The sequence below is a fragment of the Sphaerodactylus townsendi genome, linkage group LG01, assembly GCF_021028975.2.
Source record: "Sphaerodactylus townsendi isolate TG3544 linkage group LG01, MPM_Stown_v2.3, whole genome shotgun sequence".
In the NCBI taxonomy this organism is placed as follows: Eukaryota; Metazoa; Chordata; class Lepidosauria; order Squamata; family Sphaerodactylidae; genus Sphaerodactylus; species Sphaerodactylus townsendi.
The window spans coordinates 20,592,635-20,614,353 of NC_059425.1; the positions used below are offsets into that span (position 1 = coordinate 20,592,635).

At 47.6% G+C, this 21,719-nt stretch overlaps 1 protein-coding gene across 2 annotated transcripts in view; it reads left to right on the top strand.

Moving 5' to 3' along the window:
* Positions 1-21,719, top strand: part of LGALS12 (galectin 12) — a 44,141-nt gene that overhangs the window by 21,043 nt on the left and 1,379 nt on the right. For both annotated transcript variants that reach the window (XM_048512950.1, XM_048512960.1), the window contains 7 exons: positions 4,264-4,352; positions 7,856-8,066; positions 10,533-10,652; positions 12,833-12,871; positions 13,866-13,892; positions 14,500-14,588; positions 19,094-19,256. In XM_048512950.1, the coding sequence (XP_048368907.1) occupies positions 4,264-4,352; positions 7,856-8,066; positions 10,533-10,652; positions 12,833-12,871; positions 13,866-13,892; positions 14,500-14,588; positions 19,094-19,256 (738 nt within the window). The remainder of the gene's footprint in view (positions 1-4,263; positions 4,353-7,855; positions 8,067-10,532; positions 10,653-12,832; positions 12,872-13,865; positions 13,893-14,499; positions 14,589-19,093; positions 19,257-21,719) is intronic.

The window sequence follows — 21,719 nt, forward strand, 5'->3', positions numbered from 1 at the left end:
TTCCAACTCTATGATTATATGAAGAAGATGAACTAGCTCTGCACTTAGAACCTGGCCTAGGAATTCTTCCCTCCCTAGAAGTAAATTCCCTTTCTTGACTTTCCCCCCAAATATTCTTTTGCTGCCAACACCACAGGTTTTTCAGAAACATGTCTGTTCTCTCTGGAGCTCAGAGCTGAACATTTTTCTAATCCTGTCAAAAGCTCTGACCCTTTCTTAACCTCCACCCACTCCCTGCCTGTCACTCACAAACTCGGCTCAGTGAGGGATTAAAACTTTAGATCCCGGCTTTTCTGTCTCTGCCTTCTCCCTAGGTTCGTCACTCACCTGGCTTTCTGCAAACTATGCAAAACTGAATTATTCAAGAGGGCTTTTCTATGCAGGCAGCAGGGTAGAACTCTACAAAAGGCTCCGCAAAGTTTCGGGGACAAATTATTAGTGACTGTGGTCTCTCCTGCTGTGTATAGTTTGCTGCAAGTTGGATCCCGCTATGTAATTTTGCATCATTTAATGTATCACATGAAGACCCATGTTTTGCCTCATTTCGTGTTTTAGATTTCTGGTTGGTTCTACAACCCAAATCCTATTGCATTGTTTACTCTGTGTAAGCAGCCTTGAGTCCTAGTGAGCAAGGCAGTGTAGTGGTTAAGAGCAATGGACTCAAACCTGGAGAATCAGGTTTGATTCCCCACTTCTCCACATGAGCCGCAGACCTTTATCTGGTGAACTGGATTTGTTTCCCTGCTCTTCCACATGACGCCTGCTGGGGGACCTTGGGCCAGTCACAGTTCTCTCAGAATTCTCTCAGCCCCACCTACCTCAGAAGGCATCTGTTGTGGGGAGAGGAAGGGAAGGACCAGGTGCTCGGGAGCAATAGCCACAGAAGGCCATTGCTTTCACCTCCTGCATGTGAGCTCCCAAAGGCACCTGGTGGGCCACTGCGAGTAGCAGAGAGCTGGACTAGATGGACTCTGGTCTGATCCAGCAGGGTTGTTCTTATGTTCTTAAGGAGCTTGTAAGGTGCTTTGAAATTCCTTATAGTTGAGGAAAGTGGGGTATAAATCCAAACTCCTCCTTGTCATACTCATCATCTTGGTTTTCTTGTCCTCCTTCATTTTCTTCTTCTTGTCCTTCTTCACGTTGTTCTTCCACATTTTCTTCTTCTGTGAACAAACGTGTGCTTTTCTTCTCCGGGTACTGCTTCTGCATTTAGCAATTGTCTTGGCTGGCTGAAAACTGGCGTGTTCTTCTTGCAGCTGCATCTTCCCCCAGATGGTGTAAAAATCTGCTAAGCTTGTTGAAACATCTACCTGGCACAATTTAAAGGCACCAGAATTCTTCTGGGAAAAAGTCCCACTTCCTAGTGAGATTTCATAACTCTTGAGAAATTAGGTAGAAAGGAGATAAGGCTGGCTCCGGCAGGTTATCTGCAGAATGAAGGAGATAAAATTTCAGCTGTCCCACCCATATTTATTTATTTATTTATTTATTTATTTTAGTGCTCTTCTCTCCAACCCTTTGAAGCTTGGGGAGGTATATCTGGCTTTCCCTATCTGTGTTTTGTTCTCACAATAGCCCTGTGACATAGATTAGGCTGAAAAAGAAGTAACAAGTAGGGTATTGTCGAAGGCTTTCATGACCGGATTCAACTGGTTGTGGTGGGTTTTCCAGGCTGTGCGGCCGTGGTCTGGTAAGATCTTGTTCCTAACGTTTCACCTGCATCTGTGACTGGCATCTTCAGAGGTGTATCTTCAGAGGTGTATCTCTGTGATACCCCTCTGAAGATGCCAGCCACAGATGTAGGCGAAACATTAGGAACAAGATCTTACCAGACCATGGCCACACAGCTCAGAAAACCCACCACAACCAACCGACAAGTAAGGATTTGAACCCAGATCTCCCTGGTCTGCATGAGATATTCTCATCACTGATATGTATCCAACAATCATTTTTCCCTGCAAGTAGTTAACTTAGGGTGGCAATAACACATTTAATGTAGTTTCATTCAGGCTAAATTTTAATTTTATATTTTATTTCTGGGAGCGCCAACATAGTGCGTGTGGATGTGATGGACCCCCGCCAACACCTCTTCCAGCACTCACAAAGTGTTTTTAGGAAATGCGTGGGGCTAGATAGGGCTTTTGTCCAGCAAGGATTCTGATTGACTAGTGCACTTGACTGACTATGTAGATTTTTGTTTAAAAGTTGTTTTGGGCTTGGCAGCAGCTGTCACTACATGACAAGGATCTATACTGTGTTTCTGAAGTTAAGCCATAATTTTTGTGGCTGGCTCCGCCCCCTGCAGCAGCCATTTTGTTGCTGTGCCCACCATGCCATGTCAGAATTCCAAATGTTCCCATAGGTTGAAAAAGGTCGGGAACCCCAGTCTTATCTGGAAAAAAAAACACCCTGCCTTAAAAAAAAACCCTAATCTGTGAAGACAGGTTTAATCTGGATCTAATAGTTGATTTAATCTGGATCATGGGGATCTGGATTTAATAGTGATTATAGGGTTAGCTTCTATGAAAATCTGTGCAACTGTAGAAAACAAATAAGATGCCATAAGAACCTTTCACCCTGGAAAACTATGTTATAAACTTAACTTTAACAATACTGTACAACTTTTTCTGATTCCCAGATTGCCATAATCTTTCTTGTTTTTTCTGTGTTGCAAACTGTTCCATCAAAACTCTGTAAACATTCCCCCGCTGTTTCTGATGTTGTCGGTTAAAAACTTGACTCCACTCTTGGGTTTTCTATCACTCCTTCTGCAGTTACTTTTGGCTCGTATGGAATAGGATCAGAGGTGGGATCCAGCAGGTTCTCACAGGTTCCCGAGAGTAGGTTACTAATTATTTGTGTGTGCCAAGAGGGGGTTACTAATTGGTGATTTTGCCACGTGATTTTTGCCTTAGTTACGCCCCTCCTCTCAGCAGTAGCGCGCAGAACTTGAATCAGTCTAGCAGGAGGTGCACCGACGTGCGTGGCAGCCTGCACCTGCATGCATCCATTTCCTGCCCAAGGACCGGCGCAGTGGCTGCGTCTTTGCCACAGCCCCGCCCAGAAATTCCCCGCACCGGAATGCCTGGCCATGCCCCCGTCGTGCCCCGCCCAGCCCCATTGGCGCTATGCCACAGTTTGAATCCCACCATCATGGGAACCTGTTACTAAAATTTTTGGATCCAACCACTGAATAGGATCCCCAATAAATGTGGGCAGTTTGACCAGAAAGTTTCTGCACAGTGGCATTACTTGCAAATGGAGATATTTGTACAGTGAGTGACCGAAAATAATTTTATTCTGTTGAGTTATTGGATTCCTTCCCAAACATTTTGAGTGAACATGGGAATGACTGGCACTTTGGTGTAGATTGCCACCTGAGCAAATCCTTCATGGTTTCCCCATGTAAGAGTGTAGTTCTTGTCACTGAAGAACGCTTCCCAGGCTCCTCCTGTGGCAGCCATTTTATGGTAGCCATTTTGTGGCTGTGTCCACCATGCGGTGTCAGATTTCCAGTGGTGCCCACAGTTTATAAATATGAGGACTCCAGCGTGGTGTAGTCGTTAAGAGCAGGTGGATTCTAGTCCGGGTTTGATTCCCCACTCCTCCACCTGAGTGGCAGAGGCTTATCTGGTGAACCAGATGTGTTTCCACGCTCCTACATTCCTGCTGAGTGACCTTGGGCTAGTCACAGTTCTTCAGAACTCTGGTCGTTTCCCCACTTACCATCGACCACCTTTGCTGTGCGCTACTCTCAGCGCGCGTCATTTCTGGCGCGCTCCTGGGCTTCCCCATGGTCATCAAAAGGCGTCGTTTTGAGGAGCACCAGGAATGACGCATGCTGAGGGGGTGCGAGAGCGGCAGCGTCAAGGCGGCTACGTTGTTGCCGCCCCTGTAGTGGAGAGTGCTGTGGGACCCCGCGCTACTTGGCGATAGTAGCGCGCAGCAGATGGTAAGTGGGGAAACGACCTCTCTCAGCCTCACCTACCTCACAAGGGGTCTGTTGTGGGGAGAGGAAGGGAAAGGACCTTGTAAACCACCGTGAGTCTTCTTACAGGAGAGAAAGGTGGGGTATAAATCCAAACTCTTCTTCTTCTTCTTCTTAAATGGCATGTGTTGTTCTGGGAGTGACATAGACAAAATCCAGGTAAACTCGGTTACGTTACTGCACCAAGGCAGGATCAGCCTTGACACTGGCCGTACATCCTTGTAGGATTTAACCCCCAAATTGCCTTAATCTGAGTGCTGCTAATTCTGTTTCAGATCCTCCCTTACATCACCACAATTTTTGGCAGCCTGGTCCCGGGCAGAATGGTTGTAGTGGAGGGCATGATTCTAATGAATGCGGAAAGGTGAGTTATTGCAAAGAGACAGACAGGAAGGGTTTCCTTCCATAAATATCCAAACAACTATCTTGCTGTTTCAGAACATCTGTCCAACTTCTCATCTATCAGTCTGCTTGCAGCAGGAGCCAGCTGGCTAGCTCTTGGGAGCTCTTGAGCAGAGTATAATTGGGATTCCATTCCTTGTCGTCTGTCTCCAGCATCTGGTATACTACCTCTGCCCATGGAGGCTATCGCAGTTGAAATAGCAATTATTGGTAGACGCTACAGTGTTTTCCAGACAGACATAATATCCTGGGGGAAATCGGGATTGCGCATATCGGGATGCTTCTATCTTGGTTTCTCGCTCCGCATGGCAGCCCATCAGAGCTTTCAGGCTGGGAGGAAGAACTCCAGGTGATTATGCATGGCCCCGGTTTAGTTTCATTTTCCTTGCCAAATTTGTTGTGCATGCGCGAACTGTCCTGTTTTTCTGACATTCTGATTGGCTGTAGGTGGTGAGGCAGGAAAAATAAACTGGGCGATCTCCTGCAATGTTTGCATGGGAGCGGGAGAGGCAGGTGTGTGTTTTTAAGAACCGCCAATTTATCGTTTTTTGGAAACCCCGGGATAAGGGAACTCTCATGGGGTGAGCCCAAGTTAGACCCAGAAGGCATGCGGAAGTCATGGCCGAACAAGGATGTTTCACCTCCTTATCCCAGGATATATGGTCCTTGCGGAAAACGCCTACTTTACAGAGCAAACACTGTTCCTGGTGCAGCACAATCTCTGATGGGAGTTAAGACCCTTGATTCATGGAGATGTGTGTGCTGAAACATGAGAAAAGTTCACTCTTTCTCCTTTTTACCTCTTAAGAAGAGCCATTTTGTCCAGCACCTTTTTAACTTAAATGTGTGATCCATTCTGAACTGGGTGAGGTTTGCATCTAATCCTGACTTGATTTAGTATTGTAGAGCCTCTGTGAAACATGTCCATACTCTACTGGTGTCTCTCTGGTTTGTTTGTCCTGGCTTATCCAAAAGAATGATGGGAATTGTGGTTTTGCAAGGTGTTGCAGCTGATTCATTAAAAGATTGTTGCACTGTCTTGACGTCAAAAAAGAGATACCAAAATCAGGATACTTGAGGGACCACTACATCCCAAATGAACCTGCCTAACAGTCATCTTCCAAGACCTTGCTTTAGACAGAGGCATAGCAAGGGGGGAAAGCGCCCAGTGCACCTGTGTGTCCTCTGCCCCTGCCCTGCCCCGGATTGCCCCCGTCCTGGAACGCCCTCGCCACGTCTCTATAGGGGTGTGCGCCCAGTGCGTCATGCACCCCCCCATTCCCTTGGAGTTACGCCTCTGGCTGTAGACAAGTAGCTTATCAGAAGAAGGGCCATCTTTATATTGGCACCCTGGTAAAGGAAGCTGGTCCCAAAAGAGGTTTTCTTGACACCATCTCTACATTTGTTTTCAGAATCAGGTGAAGAGGGGTCCGTTTTCGTGCTAAGCTTCTTTCTTCTGGATAGTTGTAGTCCTTTAGTTAACATTTTCTGATACATGTTTTTGTTGTTCTTTGCTCATTTATAATTGTTATTTTTTCCTTGCCTGATAACATTTTGTAGATAAGTGATGTGCCAATAAATAAATGAAATTAAAATCCCTTACAGCTCATGTTAAAAATTATAATTCATTGCAATAAAATGTTGATCTGATGCAGTTCCACGGGGCCTGGAAGACAGACACATGGTTGAGGCAGTTACTTATCTTACCATCTAAATGGCCTCCCCCCCCCCACCCCCTGTTGTTGTTTTTGGTAATTGGTTGGGGTGTTATTAAATTTTGGAAATCTTTAGCTTATTTATTGATTAGTGGTTTCAGCTGCCAACTCAGTTTTGAAGTGCTATTTATTGCATGACTGTTATTTTTATATGTTAGAAGCTGCTCTGCTATGAGGGGAAGGGTAGCATACACGTTTATTATTATTATTAATAACAACAACAATAATTGTTATTTTTGTTGTTATTTCTTAAAATGCCACTAAAAACTTGGGCAAATAAAAACAATGTTGACTGGTTCTTAAAGGAAACCAAAGTATCCCTTTGACCACCCAGTCTAGTGAGGTTATTCCAAAATATGGGTGCCTGCACCAATAAGAACCTACTAACCACTCATTCTGCTTCTGGAGCTCAACACAGCCAGATCAGAATCTCAGCAGGCATGGACAGGTTTACATGGAAGCAGATTAACCCTTCAGGGTTCAACAACCATGAAAAGCCTGTCCTCATTGCCTCACACTGCTGGAGTTGTCGGAGGTGGAACTGTGATGGCTGAAGCATTTCGAGTGTGCTTGAGATTCATAATGTAGATATGCCCACCGTATAGAAGCGGGTCACATTTCCCAGCATCTATTGAAGCCACCTCTCCATACCCCAGCTGTGATCAATTTGTAGAGCATAGATGCTACCACTCAAGGGCGTAGGTAATGGGGGGGTTCCCAGGTTTAAACCCCCCATTACATGTTCGAAACTCCACCACCGGTTTGTGGTTTTTTTAAATTTTTAAGTGTTTTTACCATTTTGGCCTGCAGGGGCACATATTTTAGGCTAGCCGCTAGCAGCACCAAATTTTCAAGGATTTGTTGGGAGACTCTCCTGATGATATCACCCAAGTTTGGTGAGGTTTGGTTCAGGGGGTCCAAAGTTATGGACTCCCAAAGGGGGTGCCCCCATCCCCCATTATTTCCAATGGGAACTAATAGGAGATGGGGCTACACATTTGAGGGTCCATAACTTTAGACCCCCTGAACCAAACTTCACCAAACCTGGGTGGTATCATCAGGAGAGTCTCCTAAAAATACCCTGAAAGTTTGGTGCTGCTAGCTTAACAATTGCACCCCTGACAGCAGGAACCCTCCAAATTTCCCCAGATTCTCCTTTTAAATCCCACCCCCTTCAGCATAATTTTAAAGGGAGAATCTGAGGTCCCCAATTTAAACATTGAAAGTGATGCTGTTTCAGGGTGGGGGATAATCCACCCCAAAACAGCATCACTTTCAATGTTGTTTTAACTGGGGAGCCCAGATTCTCCCCTTAAGGTGGATTTAAAAGGAGAAGTTGGATTCCCTAGTTTAAACGCCATTGAAAGTGATGCTGTTTGGATCCCATGGGGTGTGTGTGTGTGTGCAAAAATCAGATTTTGCACTGAGCTCCATTTTCCCTAGCTATGCCTCTGCCTGGAGGGGAGGGCAGAAGGGACTGCTGGCTGCTGGTTGGGAGCCCAGCCAATGTGTGGGGGCAGGGGAACCTGCCATTCCTGGCCTTGGAGAGCTGTTTTGTAAGCACTGAGGCTGGTGTCAGGGCTTGGGGAGGCGTGGCCATGCCCCCAAGGGGTGGATGGGGGCGTGGTCCCTCCCCCCCAAACCCACTCCATAAAAAACCTATACCTACTTCCCTGCTACCAGTATTATTGGACTCCTGAGGGCTTCTTCACTTTTGACTCACCTTTCCTGCCCTCTGCCTTGGTTCTAGGTTCCAGGTTGACTTCCAGACCGGCTGCAGCCTGAGCCCACGGGCCGACATTGCCTTTCACTTCAATCCCCGATTCCGCCCACACTCGCATGTCATTTGCAACTCTCTCAGAAATGGCCGCTGGATGGAGGAATCGAAGTTTGTTAACCAGCGCTTGAAAAGAGGAGATCCTTTCCTGCTACTGTTCCTCTTTGAGCAAGAACACGTGAAGGTGAGAATGGGGCACTTTCTTCATGTTGTGCCAGTCCTTCCAAGCAGGGGCTCAGCCAAGGAGGAGGAGGGGGATTGACTCAAGGAGGAACAAGAATCTTTTTGTATTTATTTGTTTGTTGTCTACCTTTCTCACTGAGATTCAAGATAGATTATATATTATAAACTAGTGCAGTCAACAGATTGAGGAGACATCTGATAAACATTGTAATAAGATTGGGACTAGAGTTACCAGATGGTTTAAACCAGGGATCTCCAACCTATGGCCCTCCAGATGTTCACTGACTACAGTTCCAATCAGCCCCTGCCAGTATGGACAATTGGCGGAGCTGTTGGGAATCATAGTCCATGAACATCTAGAGGGCCATAGGTTAGAGACTCCTGGGTTTGAACAAAAATGCTAGACATGATTGATGGAAAAACTCGTATGTTATTTATTTATTAAAACATGTACATCCTACCTTTCCTTGCTGGAAACCCACCCCACCCCAATTACAAATCTTGCATCCAAGTACTAACTAGGGCTGATTCTGTTTAGCTCAGGGGTCTGCCACCTGCGGCTCTCCAGATGTTCATGAACTACAATTCCCATCAGCCCCTGCCAGCATGGCCAATTAACCATGCTGACAGGGGCTGATGGGAATTGTAGTTCATGAACATCTGGAGAGCCACAGGTTGCAGACCCCTGGTTTCGCTTCTAAAATATGATGAGATCACGCTCTCCTGGGCCATTTATGCTTACACTCGTTAACCCAATGGCTGTTGTTTTTGCAGTGGGGTTCTCCTGTAGTGTTTTGTTGACATAGGGATTCTCCACCTGCACAGTGTCCCCAGCTGAGCTGACCTGCCATTTTGCCCAACACTTCCTTATTCTTTCTGTGCAAATTTGGGAAAGTTGCCTGCCACTTTCTTTGCGTGCCATCTTTAGTCAAGTGTTACTTCGCTAGACCATGTCAATTTAACGTCAGTTTCACAAAGTCTGTTGCAGTGATGGACCTTCAGTGTTAAAGTGAAAAAGAAAGCCTGTCTGATTGTTTCACCATTTCGAAATAGCGATCATTTTGAAACAGTGACTTGAAGAGTGGGAGAAAGTGGGTGGGGAAAGGTGGGGAGGAGCAGGAAAACTATACAAAAAATTTAACACACAGGCTGGTTTTTCACTGACAAAATGCCCCGTGGTAGATCCGGCCGGGAGTGTGCCTGCCGTGGTGCTTTTTGCCCTGCTCTTTGACTCTACATTGCTCCCCAGTGCTTCACAGGGCTCGAAGCAGCGGTGGTGCGTTCTGCCCCAGATGGTTCTACACCAGCCCGGTGCCTTTCCATTTGCACCACGAGAACTTCCAGAATCGCTTCCACGCATGCTTGGAGAACCGTTGTTTCCCGCATTCTGATTGGCTGATTTTCTACCCCTTCCCCCACTCACTTTCCCTAGTTTTGTTTTATGACTTTTAATACAAAACTGGCACCGACAATCGGCTGTCCCAGCTCCCCCCGTAATCCAAGCTCAGTGCCAGATAATTGGCCATCTCACCTCCCCCCCTGTGGAAAATCCATCCCTCCCATTTGTGGCGTCTGTACACTCCACTTTTCTTTCCAAAAACACTCCCTCCTTTTTTCCCCCCAATGTGTGTGTGTGGGGGGGGGGGGCTGCTGATTCTCAGCACCTGTCCATTGGTGGGACAGGCCAGAGTGGCAAGGCAGGCAGAATGGCCTCAGTTATGCTACCGAGGCGTTTTGCACTGCGGCGGAAGCGTTTGGAGCAAAAAAGGGGCATTCCAAAATAACTCTGCGGTTCTGGAAATCCGCGGAGCCCAATGCTGCGGTGCCGTGCAGGGGCAAAAATGTGGCAGATACGCTGCAGGGCCAGGAGCAGTGCAGAACACCCGATTGTATCGAGGCATTCCCCGTGCCAACAGAGGGGCAAGTCTGCAGTGCAAGACCAGCCAAAGTGGTCTCCTTCGCTTTCCCTGCAAAGGGAGAAAAAAAGTCACACTTCAACAGGTTTGATTCTTCGTTCCCACACATGACGCCTGCTGAGTAACGTTGGGCTAGTCACAGTTCTTCAGAACTTTCAGCCACACACCTCACAAGGTGTCTGTTGTGGGGAGAGGAAGGGAAGGCATCTGTGAGATGCTTCGACACTCTTTATGAATGAAAAAAGCAGGGAATAAATCCAGCCTCTTCTATACGGCTTTGGACTAGGGAAGGCTAATGTCTACAGAGCAAGTTTCTGTTATGGGCATCACTGCAGCTATTGGTGGACAAAATGGGCAACCCTAGATACTACAGATCACAGGATTTCTTTTAAAGATTCTTCCGGTGTCCTTGTGCTTTTTGAAAAAGTACAAGAGGTAGCTCAGCTCAGATCCAGTGCTGGAGGCTGAGCTGCCCCCCTCCCCCCAGGGCTGCCTGCTCTCTCTTTTGCTCGAGGGCGGTCATGAATCCCGACTTGTATCTCCTTCCGTAGGTGAGCGTGAATGGCCTACACTACCTCCAGTATCATCTCAGCGTTCCGCTGGTCCGGATAAACACACTGGGAGTCTCTGGTGACATCATCGTGAAAACCATCGCTTTCCTGGCTGGCAGTGTACAATTATTTAACTTATTAACAAGAATGTGATTATCTTCTGCTTTTCTCATGAATCAAAGCAGAAGAGTTTTTAAAAAATGTGTCAAGGGACTTATGAAATTGCAAGTGTTAAGAGCAAGAAATTGCGTGTTCCGATACAGCCCATGCGGCATAGTGGTTAACAGCAGTGGACTCTAATCTGGTGAACCGGGTTTGTTTCCCCACTCCTCCATATGACACTTGCTGGGTGACCTTGGGCTAGTATTAGTTCAGGGGTCTGCAACCTGCGGCTCTCTAGATGTTCATGGACTACAAATCCCATCTGGCAGGGCTGATGGGAATTGTAGTCCATGAACATCTGGAGAGCCGCAGGTTGCAGACCCCTGAACTAGTTAATTTGAGGAACTCACTGCTGCAAGTTATTTCTTCATTTTAATGCTGCCTCTTCAGAATCTTGTTCAAGGCAGCTTACAATTAAAAACACGAATACATTAGAAAAACAAGCCAACGAACAGCATAAAATAAACCATAAAACAAAAGGAGGACATTAAAAAGCTGGTTAGATTTTTTAAAAGCCAATTAAAGGCCTGGAGGAACAGATGTGTTTTGGAAAAAGAAAAGTAGGCTAAGTATTAGGGTTGCCACCTCTGGGTTTGGAAAAAGCTGGAGATTATGGGGGTGGAGCCTTGTTAGGGCAGGGTCGGGGAAGGGGAGGGGCTTCTGTAGGGCACAATGCCATTGAGTCCATCCCCCAGAGCGGCCATTTTCTACAGATCTCTGTCATCTGGAGACGAGTTTTAATACCAGAAGATCTCCAGCCAGAGGCATACGGCTTATAGCTGTCATGGCAAACCTATGGCACTCCAGATGTTCGTTCATGGACTACAATTCCCATCAGCCCCTGCCAGCATGGCCAATTGGGCTGGTGGGAATTGTAGTCCACGAACAAACATCTGGAGTGCCATAGGTTCGCCACCACTGGCCTATAGGAACATGTCCCTGGTTTCTGTCTTTCTGTCAAGTGGGGGGGCACGGGGCACCCCACTCCACATGATGAAACAGCGTGCACCAGACTCATCCCATGCTCGGCAGCGGGCAGCCGCAGTGGCTGCCTGGGCCACCCGCTGCCGCCAAACCCCAGCCTCCGTGCAGGCTGGCTTTTGCCCTCCCCAGGCCCTGGGGACAGCAGGAACCGGCCTGTAGAGAGGTGGGGGACAGGGCTCGGTTCAAGCCCTGCTCCCCCACCCCCAAGCCCCGCTCCCAAGTGTGGGGACAGGAGGCAGCCGGAGGAGGTGTTGCTCCCGGGCGCCATTTCCCCTCGATACACTCCTGTCTCTAGCCATTACCTGGCTGTTAGCAGCACCCCTACTAATTATGTGGTATCCGAAGGAGTGAAATTGAGAGTTTGCCAAGGGAGCAACATCCCCTTGATAATTTGTTTCCCTTATATACAGCTTGCCTTTCTTGCTGAGACCAAAGGCAGATTTCACATTGGGGCCTAACGTGCTCAGTGTTCATTTCCTTTGGGGCAGAGTTTCCATTGCAAGCAGGTTCCCCCCCTCCTGAATTCACTGTGGGGCAGATCCAATAATCCCTGTGATTTCCAAATGTGAGGAAAGTGCAATCCCTCCGCCAGCACAGTGAAACAGAGCGGTGTCTGTTTGCCCTGTTTTGGGTTTTCCATTTGTCCCCTCTTTCCTCTGCCCACACAGGAGCAGTTCCACCCATTCTTCAAGAGGCATTTCCAGGGGGGAAATGGGCCTCTTAAAAATATCACACTAATGTTCTATTGCAGGAGCTATAAAACATCCTCTCCCCCCCCCGCCCCCAACTTTAAAGGTCCCTGGGGAAAGCCAGCTTTCAGCCAACCAACCTGGGAGTGACCGGGGAGCAGGGGCAGGCAAAATGGTGGCTTGCCTGGGAGCAAATAATGAGGTCTTCTTGCATGTAAACAGAGAAACAGACCCCCCTGGGAAGCAAACTATCTTGGGGGTAAGCAGAGCATGCATAAAGATATGTGTTAAGTGCCATCAAGTTGCTTCCAACTGTACATCAGTGGAAACAATAGGATGATACCCTCTGAGGCAGAGGGTGTGGAACGCATTTCCCAGCCATGACCGATGGTGAAATTACCACAGCCAGATCTCTGTTGATTCTTGCAGGCTCTTGATTTGTAGTGTTCTCTTTCTACTTGGCAGCCCTTTGATGACAGCCGAACAGGATACCCTCTTGCCCCGGTGAGTACCAGATCTTGAAAAGGTAAAAGTGCTTCCACAATGCCTCCTCCTAATTCCTCCCCAGGTTGCGGAGGAGTCACCTCGTCTTGTTTCCGAAGAACCCTTGGGATTCTGTTTTCTGCTTTCCAACGTTGTACAAAGCAGCTGCGCAACCCCAGCTTCCAACAGCTTTCAGCTTCAATGCATTTTGCGTCTTTCCCTACTCTCTGTGTTGTGGGTACACCCTGATGAAACCGCAAGAGAGCAATCCTGATGTGACTGCACAATTGTCTCTCTTTAACAAGGCACAGCAACAAGCAGAAGAGAGCATGTGCACAGAAGGAAAAACAGCCCACAAAGAATCTGGCTGCAATCACACAATTGCCTCAAAATTCCCTTTATTCATGACTGTCAGTGATACACACGTGCACACTGGAAACCAGAGGGAAGGATGCAAATGAACCAGCAAAGGTGTTCACACGTTCCAATTCTGGAATTAACGAGACATTCTCCTACTGAACTCAGAGGCGTAGCTGGGCCAGAGTGCGCCTGGTGTGAACTCTGTGTTTTCTGCTCCCCCACCCTTCCTCAGCGCCCAGCTCCCCCCCCCACCCCCCACACTCTTACCTTAGTTCAGCCTGGAAAAGCGACCTTTTCCCTTCAGGCTGAAAATGGCCTGGTGGGACCTATACTTCCCATGAGACCTTGGGGCTTACAAGGTCTCCTAGGAAGTGTAGTTCCCACTAGGCTGTTTTCAGCCTGAAGGGAACAGGCCTCTCCTCCAGCCTGCAGTTTCAATAAGGTAAGTGTGGGGGCAGGGGGGCCCCCGCAGGGGGGGATTTTCTGCCTCCCCAGGCATGCCCCCAATGCAACATGCACCCCCCCCCCGGTCCCCTGGTAGCTCCGCCTCTGACTGAACTGGAGTTCAAGAGAACTGCTATGTCTCCTGTGCCCCAGTATCAGCCTTTCCAAACCAGCACTGGTGATTTTAATTCTGCCCTTTCTCTTCTTGCAGCATCTGCATCTAAAGGACCCTCATCTGGTGAGTTTAAGTACATCTGTTCCCCTTTTCCCCACTTTATCTGTCTGTCTGTCTGTCTGTCTGTCTGTCTGTCTGTCTGTCTGTCTGTCTGTCTGTCTGTCTGTCTGTCTGTCTGTCATTAGTTTTATATACCGCCCTCCCCCTGAGGGCTCAGGGCAGTTCACAACAGGTTAAAACAAACATTAAAACATAATTTAAATATCAATTATATAAAAACAGAACCCATTTTAAAATGTGGATGGCGTCTGGCTACTCCCCTCCCCCCCTTGTGCCCACGGGAGGCCAGATGACATGGTAGATGTATTTTTTTTTTTAACCAGGCTGGCCAAACGCCTGGCAGAACAGGTCTGTCTTGCAGGCCCTGTGGAAACTCTAAGTCCCGCAGGGCCCTGATCTCCCTAGGGAGCCTGTTCCACCAGGTAGGGGCCAGGGCTGAAAAGGCCCTGCCCCTCGTCAAGGCCAGCCTGATCAGTTTTGGGCCAGGGATCACGAGTAGGTCCTCCTCCGAGGAGCGGAGGGGCCTACCGGGGCAATATGGGGAGAGGCGGTCCCTCAGGGTTAATGCTGCTGCTAACTCCTCCTCCTCCTCTTCCTGTTTTCTCATCAGGCTGTACCACTGACCTGCCCATTCTCCCAGACCCTCAGGCCAGGGGATGACGTCATCATGCGGGGCCTGGTTCATCAGGATCCAAAAGAGTAAGCTTGCTTCATTTTCTTTGTTTGCATTTGTTCGATGGCAAAAGCATGTCTCTAGTAGTGGAGCATTGACACAGGATAGGTGTAATTTAACATCATTATACCGTACTTGTTTGCTTCAGCACATTTGTAGTAGAGCTATGGGTAAGAATAAAAGAACATAAGAAGAGCCCTATAATGTCAGGTCTTGGACCAGTAATCAATAAGCGGACTCTAGATACAGGATCAGTAACCTTTATTGAGTTGGCGACAAGGACTCAGGTTTCAGAAAGCCAGTACTGGCGATCCTGGCTTTTACGGTCATATTTATTTCCCCCTGATTCCTCGGAACTCCCCCCTCCCAACTCCCCCGAGAATGAGAGAAAACAAGGTATGAAAGACTTTGTTTTCAAAGACAAGTATCCCAAGGCCAAGCGATAGTTCCCTGCTGGGCTGCATCCGCACCCTCCACCATCTCCCCCTCCCATCCGGAGTGCCATGCAGGGTCAATATAGTTAGCTACATTTCCAAGCGCATAGAAACATACAGAAACAAAAGGTCCATTAACACATGACAGGTGTAACCTACTTATCCTTGGCCACGTCAATCTCCATTGGAGACCTAGGAAAATTTAAAAATGAATACAATGACAGTGCTCTGTGGCTTGACAAACAGGAAATTGCTTGAACAAATTAACAAACCTTTAATTTAAACACAACAACTTTATATCATTTAGGGATAGATAATAGTGAAGACACACACACACAGCACAACTCAATTGTACAAAAGCCACTGATAGACCTATCTATGTATCTATCTAGTCCAGTGGTGGGATCCAAAAATTTTAGTAGGTTCCCTCACCAGCCCCCCCCCCCCCCCTCAGCAAATGGGGCAGAGCGGTACCTAGGCAAACCTGAGCCCTGGGCAAAACCTGAGCCCTGGGCAAAACCCCATGGGCAGCCACCCCACCACAACCCCAAACGTTTTTTTGCACCAGGTCATTTCTAAATCATCATCACATTATAGAAAATGCCCCAACTCACAAATTTGAACACAGCAATGGTGAAACACACAGGTTCTTTGATAGAGAGGGGTGAGATAAAAGGTGCGAAAGGCTGAGAATCAATGAATTGCAGTACCTGAAAGGGATTAACCCAGTTCAGGGAGTTACATTATTAGTCGCAATTGCCATATGGAACCTTCACGTTCAAAGGCAGGATGCCTCTCGGGGAGGCGAGGGCGTGGAGATGGAAAAGCGGACCCAATTAGTAACCCCCTCTCGGCACACACAAATAATTAGTAACCCACTCTCAGGAACTGGTGAGAACCTGCTGGATCCACCTCTGATCTAGTCCCTTTTTAAAGTTGTTTATGCCTGTGACTATCACTACATCCTCTGATAGTGAATGCCACATGTTAATTACTCGCTGAATAAAGTCATATTTCCTTTTGTCCATCCTGAATCTTTCTTCTCTTCTTTTTGATGTACGGTGTCCTTGGAGAAGACAGTCTTTTGTTTCCATCCTGCAGGCCTTGAGAGCGCTAGCTAGCAAGTGACCTTACTGTGCTACTGGTTTAGGGCCAGCTAATTCAGAGCCAGCGTGGTACAGTGATTAAAAGTGGCAGACTACCATTTGGAGAATCTGGTCTGATTCTTTCCTCCTCCACAAGAACCCCACTGGGTGACCTTGGGCTTGTCACAGTAGCCCCACCTACCTCACAAGGGTCTGTTGTGGGGAGAGGAAAGGAAAAGGAGTCTGTAAGCTGCCTCGAGTCTCCTTAGAGGAGAGAAAGATGAGTATAAATCCAGACGCTTCTGCTTAACGTCACTGCGTTCACCTTCCTAGCTGCTCAAGTGGGTGCGCCCCATCTCAAGGTGGCTAATGATGAATTTCTTGAAGGAAGCTTTTGATGGCTTCTCATCCAATCATCCCCCTGGGGAGGAGCCCTGGCTCAGCGGTAGAGTCCTTGCTTGGTATGCCTGACGCTGCTCCACTTATAGGATTGTCAGCTCCGGGTTGTGAAATTCCTGGAGATTTGGAGGCGTGGAACCTGGGGAAGGAACTCGGCAGAGTATAATGCCACAGGCAGGGGTGGCCAACCTATGGTGCCCCAGATGTTCATGGAATACAATTCCCATCAGCCCCTGCCAGCATGGCCAGTTGGCATGGCCATAGAGTCTAGCCTCCAAAACAGCCATTTTCTCCAGAGGACGATCTCTGGAGGTCAGGTGTAATTCTGAGAAATCACTGAGGTCCACCTGGAGGTTGGAGTCATTAGGCTGCAGGTTTGATCCTTGGGCTCTCCACTTAAAAGCAGTCAAGGTCACCTGCCAAGTGGCTTACAGAAGTGGCAGCGGTTAAGAGACATCTTTGGGTTGGAAGTCCTTAGAAAGTCTTATCTTCCCATCTGCAATGTGGGAATGAGTGGTCTGGCCTGTTGTCAGAATTGCAACCATCCATGTCAATGATTCCCAAAGGGGGTGGTGGGATTACCTAGGGCAGTGAAGGCGAACCTATGGCACAGGTGCCAGAGGTGGCACTTGGAGCCCTCTCTGTGGGCACGCACACACAGAGTTTGTCATGTGGGGGGTGGAAAATCAACCCCCCCCACACACACACACACACACATCTAGGCTGGCCTGGGCCACTGAGCACGACGTGCGCACACCGCGGTGAGCAGGGAGGACTCAGCTGGCGGGCCTGGTGCCTGTGCTCTGGGTGGCTGCTGCCCCGGGGGGGGCGGTGTGTGGGGGAGGTCTGCAGAGGAGGCAGAGATGCTAGAGAGGCACAGAGCGGTGCGCACGGGACTTGCTGGAGGCTAGAGCAGGCTGGCGGGTGGGGCGGAGGAAGAGGGAGCCAACCGTTTTTTTCTAAACTAAAACCTCAGCATTCAGGTTAAATTGCCGTGTTGGCACTTTGCGATAAATAAGTGGGGTTTGGGTTCAAATTTGGGCACTCAGTCTCAAAAAGGTTCGCCATCACTGACCTAGGGGGGCATTCAGAGAAAGGGCGGCCTTTGGGGTGGGCCCTTCAACCACATTGTTCACTTATTTACAGTTGACCAGGCTGGCAAACGGCACTCCACGTTTCTGCCTCAGCCCAGTGGTGAAATCTGGTAAAAACTATTGGAATTTCTAGTAAATACCCCATCAGAGCTCTAGTCAGACCAGCATACTACATTTTGAGAAGCTGGTGTTTTCCGCATGGCACAATTACACCGGGGTAGAACCGGGATTGTACATACTGGCACTATTTTATCCCAGTTTCTTCCCAGGAGCCGAGGCAGAACCGGTAGGTAATAACTCCATTTTATTCCACACAGAGTACTGGACAGATTGGAGTATGCCCAGTGTCCCACATTCTGATTTGCTGTTGTTTTTGAGTGGCAGCAGCAAGCAGATCTAAGACTATCCCCTAAATGCATCTCCCTCACACTTGGAAGCCTCCTCTCTTTTACCTTCTCTGCAAGATTTCCTGAGATTCCCCCTCCTTCCTTTTATACAGAAGGAAGTATTTCAAACTGGATTTGGACCCTGTCAGTTGCTGACAGAGGCGTACCTAGGAAAAATGTAGCCTGGTGCAAAATCTGATCCCCCACCCCCCTCCCGTTAGGAGAGTGGCTTGTGCTGCTGGTTTTCCCTCATATTCCCCTCCCCCCCCTCTCTCTCTCACACACACACACTCACACAGAGTAGTCTTGCAGGCTTGCTGCTTCCTTGCTTTGGGGTTGGTTGCGGTTTTTGTGTGGCTGGTTCAGGAAGTGCCATCTCCTTGCCCCCCCCCCCCTCCCCGATGGGCAGAACGCTCCTGATTGCTGATTCATGATGGGGAGACAGAGGGAGTTGGAGGAAGTGTTGAGGCAGGAAAAATATACTGGGTCTGCTCCCATGGTGTTTGCACGGCAGCGAGGTCACCCAGGAATATTTCAAAAGAATCACCAATTTGGTGATTTTTGAATATCCTGGGATAAGGGAAATATTATGGGGCAGCCCCGTACAAAAATCTTGACCAAATCGGGATATTTCACTTCCCCATCCCGGAATATTTAGACTGTGCAGAAAGCGCCTGTCATCACCATGTGTGTTTTTTGTCTCTGTCACAGTTGGACTAGTCACAGTTCTTCTGAGCTCTCTCAGCCCCACCCACCTCATAGGGTGTTTGTTGTGAGGGGGGGAGGGAAAGGAGATTGTAAGCCCCTTTGAGTCTCCTACAGGAGAGAAAGAGGGGATATGAATCCAAACTCCTCCTCCTCCTCTTCTTCTTTCTTCTTCTTCTTCTTCTTCTTCTTCTTCTTCTTCTTCTTCTCCTTCTTCTCCTTCTTCCTTCCTTCCTTCCTTCCTTCATTCATTCTTCCTTCCTTCTTCCTTCTTTCTTCTTCTTTCTTCTTCTTGGTGGCCTGGACTGGCCAGTAAGGCAGCATCCAAATTTTGTCCAAAAAAAATATTAAAGAGTGATTTTAGACCATCATAATTGGATGAACCCTGACTGTGAAAGTTTGCTTCCATTGTCTTATAACCAAATCAGATTCAACGTCATCTTGAGGAAGGGCCCGTCTCAGGTTATCCTGAGTTTGAACGTTTGCTTCTCGAACAAGAATGTTGTGTGGAAGTCCATTGTAAGCCAAGGGAAGGAGTCTGGAGAGAAAGTGCCGTTCTACTTCCCCTTCCACCCACTGCGATACTTTGAGGTAATGGATCCAGTTCTATTAACTCCAGCAAATCCCATGCTTGTGGCTATTTATTTATGTATTTACTTCCTGTGTACCTGCCATCTTCCCAATGGGGGCCCAATGCAGCTTACGTTGTTCTCCTCTACACTGTTTTATCCACACAGCAACAGCCTTGCAGAGTAGTTTGTACAGTTGCAAAATGTAACGAATGTGGGCAGTGTGTATACCAGGAATATAAAAGTAGACACTATGCCAACTGGCAACAATGGTATTGCAAAGGAGATAAAGTTCAGTGCAATTTTAATAGTGACAGGTGCTCTAATATGAACATGTGTAACATATCAAAAACATAACACAAACATTACAAGAACATGGTGGTCTTGTGCCTACCAGAAAGAGTTAACAAATGGAAGGTCTCCCGACTTTTAGAGATGGTAATTCCTAAAAAGGAGTATAAGCAGCGTACAGATAACAACAGTCTCTTAGTCTGCGCAAAAGTTGCAGCACTTAATTGGCTCACTACATGAGTCATGAGTAGTCTGTTATCAAGTTGTTTTCATGACTTCAGCCACAAGGTTGCTTTTCTGGCTCCGACCAAAACGCAGTCCACGGTTTCTGCGACAGTCTTTTCTGTTTGTATTGTTGAAGGCTTTCATGGCTAGAATCAACGTGCTGCTGAGGGTTTTCCAGGTGGAGTTGCCACCCATAGACGCCGGCAAAATATTAGGAGCAAAAATTACCAGACCTTGCAGTCCGGAAAACTAGCAGCTCATGCAGCCCGGAAAACCCTCAGCAGCCATCTTTTTATTTGTGTGAATTTTTTATGACTATTCAATTGGTAACTTTGTACATTGCCACTTTTATTTTGTTAACATCGGGACATTTTGCAATTGACAAGAACTGCCTCAGGACTTCCTCAGAACACAGCGCTGACATATTCTAAGTTTCAGCAACATCTCTGCGTCTGATATAATTCTGCGTCTGGTTAATTCTGTATCCCCTCATGAGCACTGGTACAGCAGAACATTCTGTTGTTGGGGGAGGGTGCCCGTTGCTTCTGTGCATGTTACTTTACTTGCTTCATTCCAATCAGCCTTTGTGAAGAAGAGAAAGAATCCTGCCACCTCTCTGCATCACATATGATTGGATCACCTGATTATTCCCGGTGTAGAGATGTCACAGAAAGGCCTATCTACAGAGGAGGATGCTCGTTGTTTCTCTGAATGAGCCCTTGGTGCACTCCTAAGCTCCTCAAAGACATTTTTCACACTCCTTTAAAAGTAAACCTTTTTCCAAGTGACACGTGTTTCTGATTTTTAATTTGGAGAAAAGTTGTCTCAGCTGCGAAGCAATGCAGCAGCCCCCTGACTGCCATGCCTGTAACATTTGTAGAATGCAAAATCAGTTGGTGCCACAAAGGGGCAGCCTGGGACAATTTTTAACCCACAGCTCCTTTTTGGTGAAACTGCTGGAATTTTTATTTATTTGAATTGATTATTTGATTTTGATTCCCCCCCCCTCCCATGTTCATTTTGAAGACCCTTGTTAGTTCTTCTGCAACAAGCCTGATCCCTGGAGCAGGAATGATTTGAAAATTGTCCAAAAATGCCTGCTTCAGTGTCACGATTTAATATGACTCAAACCATGGACTCTTTGAGTTAATGCTGCCTTCTTTTGACCAGCACTGAATTCTTGTAGGTATACATTGCAAATGAAAAAGCATGCAGCATGTTGTGTATACAATGCAAACCTCAACAGTGTAGTGGTTAAGAACAGACGGACTTTAATCTGGAGGACTGGGTTTGATTCCGCACTCCTCCATATGAGCAGCGGATTCTTATTTCGTGAACCAGATTTGTTTCCCTACACCTCCATTCCTGCTGGGTGACCTTGGGCTAGTCCAGGGGTCTGCAACCTGCGGCTCTCCAAATGTTCATGGACTACAAATCCCATCAGCCTCTGCCAGCATGGTCAATTGGCCATGATGGCAGGGACTGATGGGAATTGTAGTCCATGAACATCTGGAGAGCCGCAGATTGCAGACCCCTGGGCTAGTCACAGTTGGTTGAGAACTCTCTCAGCCCCACCTACCTCACAAGGTGTCTGTTGTGGGGAGAGGAAGGGGAAGGAGTTTATAAGCCACCTTGAATCTCCATACAGGAGAGAAAGGTGTAGTATAAATCCAAACTCCTCTTCTTCTAAAATGAAGAAATGACTCTGTTGCCAAAAATACAAACTGATTGGAGTTTGGAGTACACTCAATTGCCACAGTAATTTGATCCTTGATGTGATTTGGGAATGGAACCCGTGTTTAGGATTCCTGTCTTTGATTGAGTTCTCCCATGTTGGCTAGTGTTTTTTATTCCAAACACAAATCTGAATCTGCCTTATTTGAGGCCAGTCTTCTGGTCCATCTCCTCCAACAGTGTTCACTGTGATTGACCGTGACGCTCCCATATCACAGGCAAAGAAAGGTCTTTT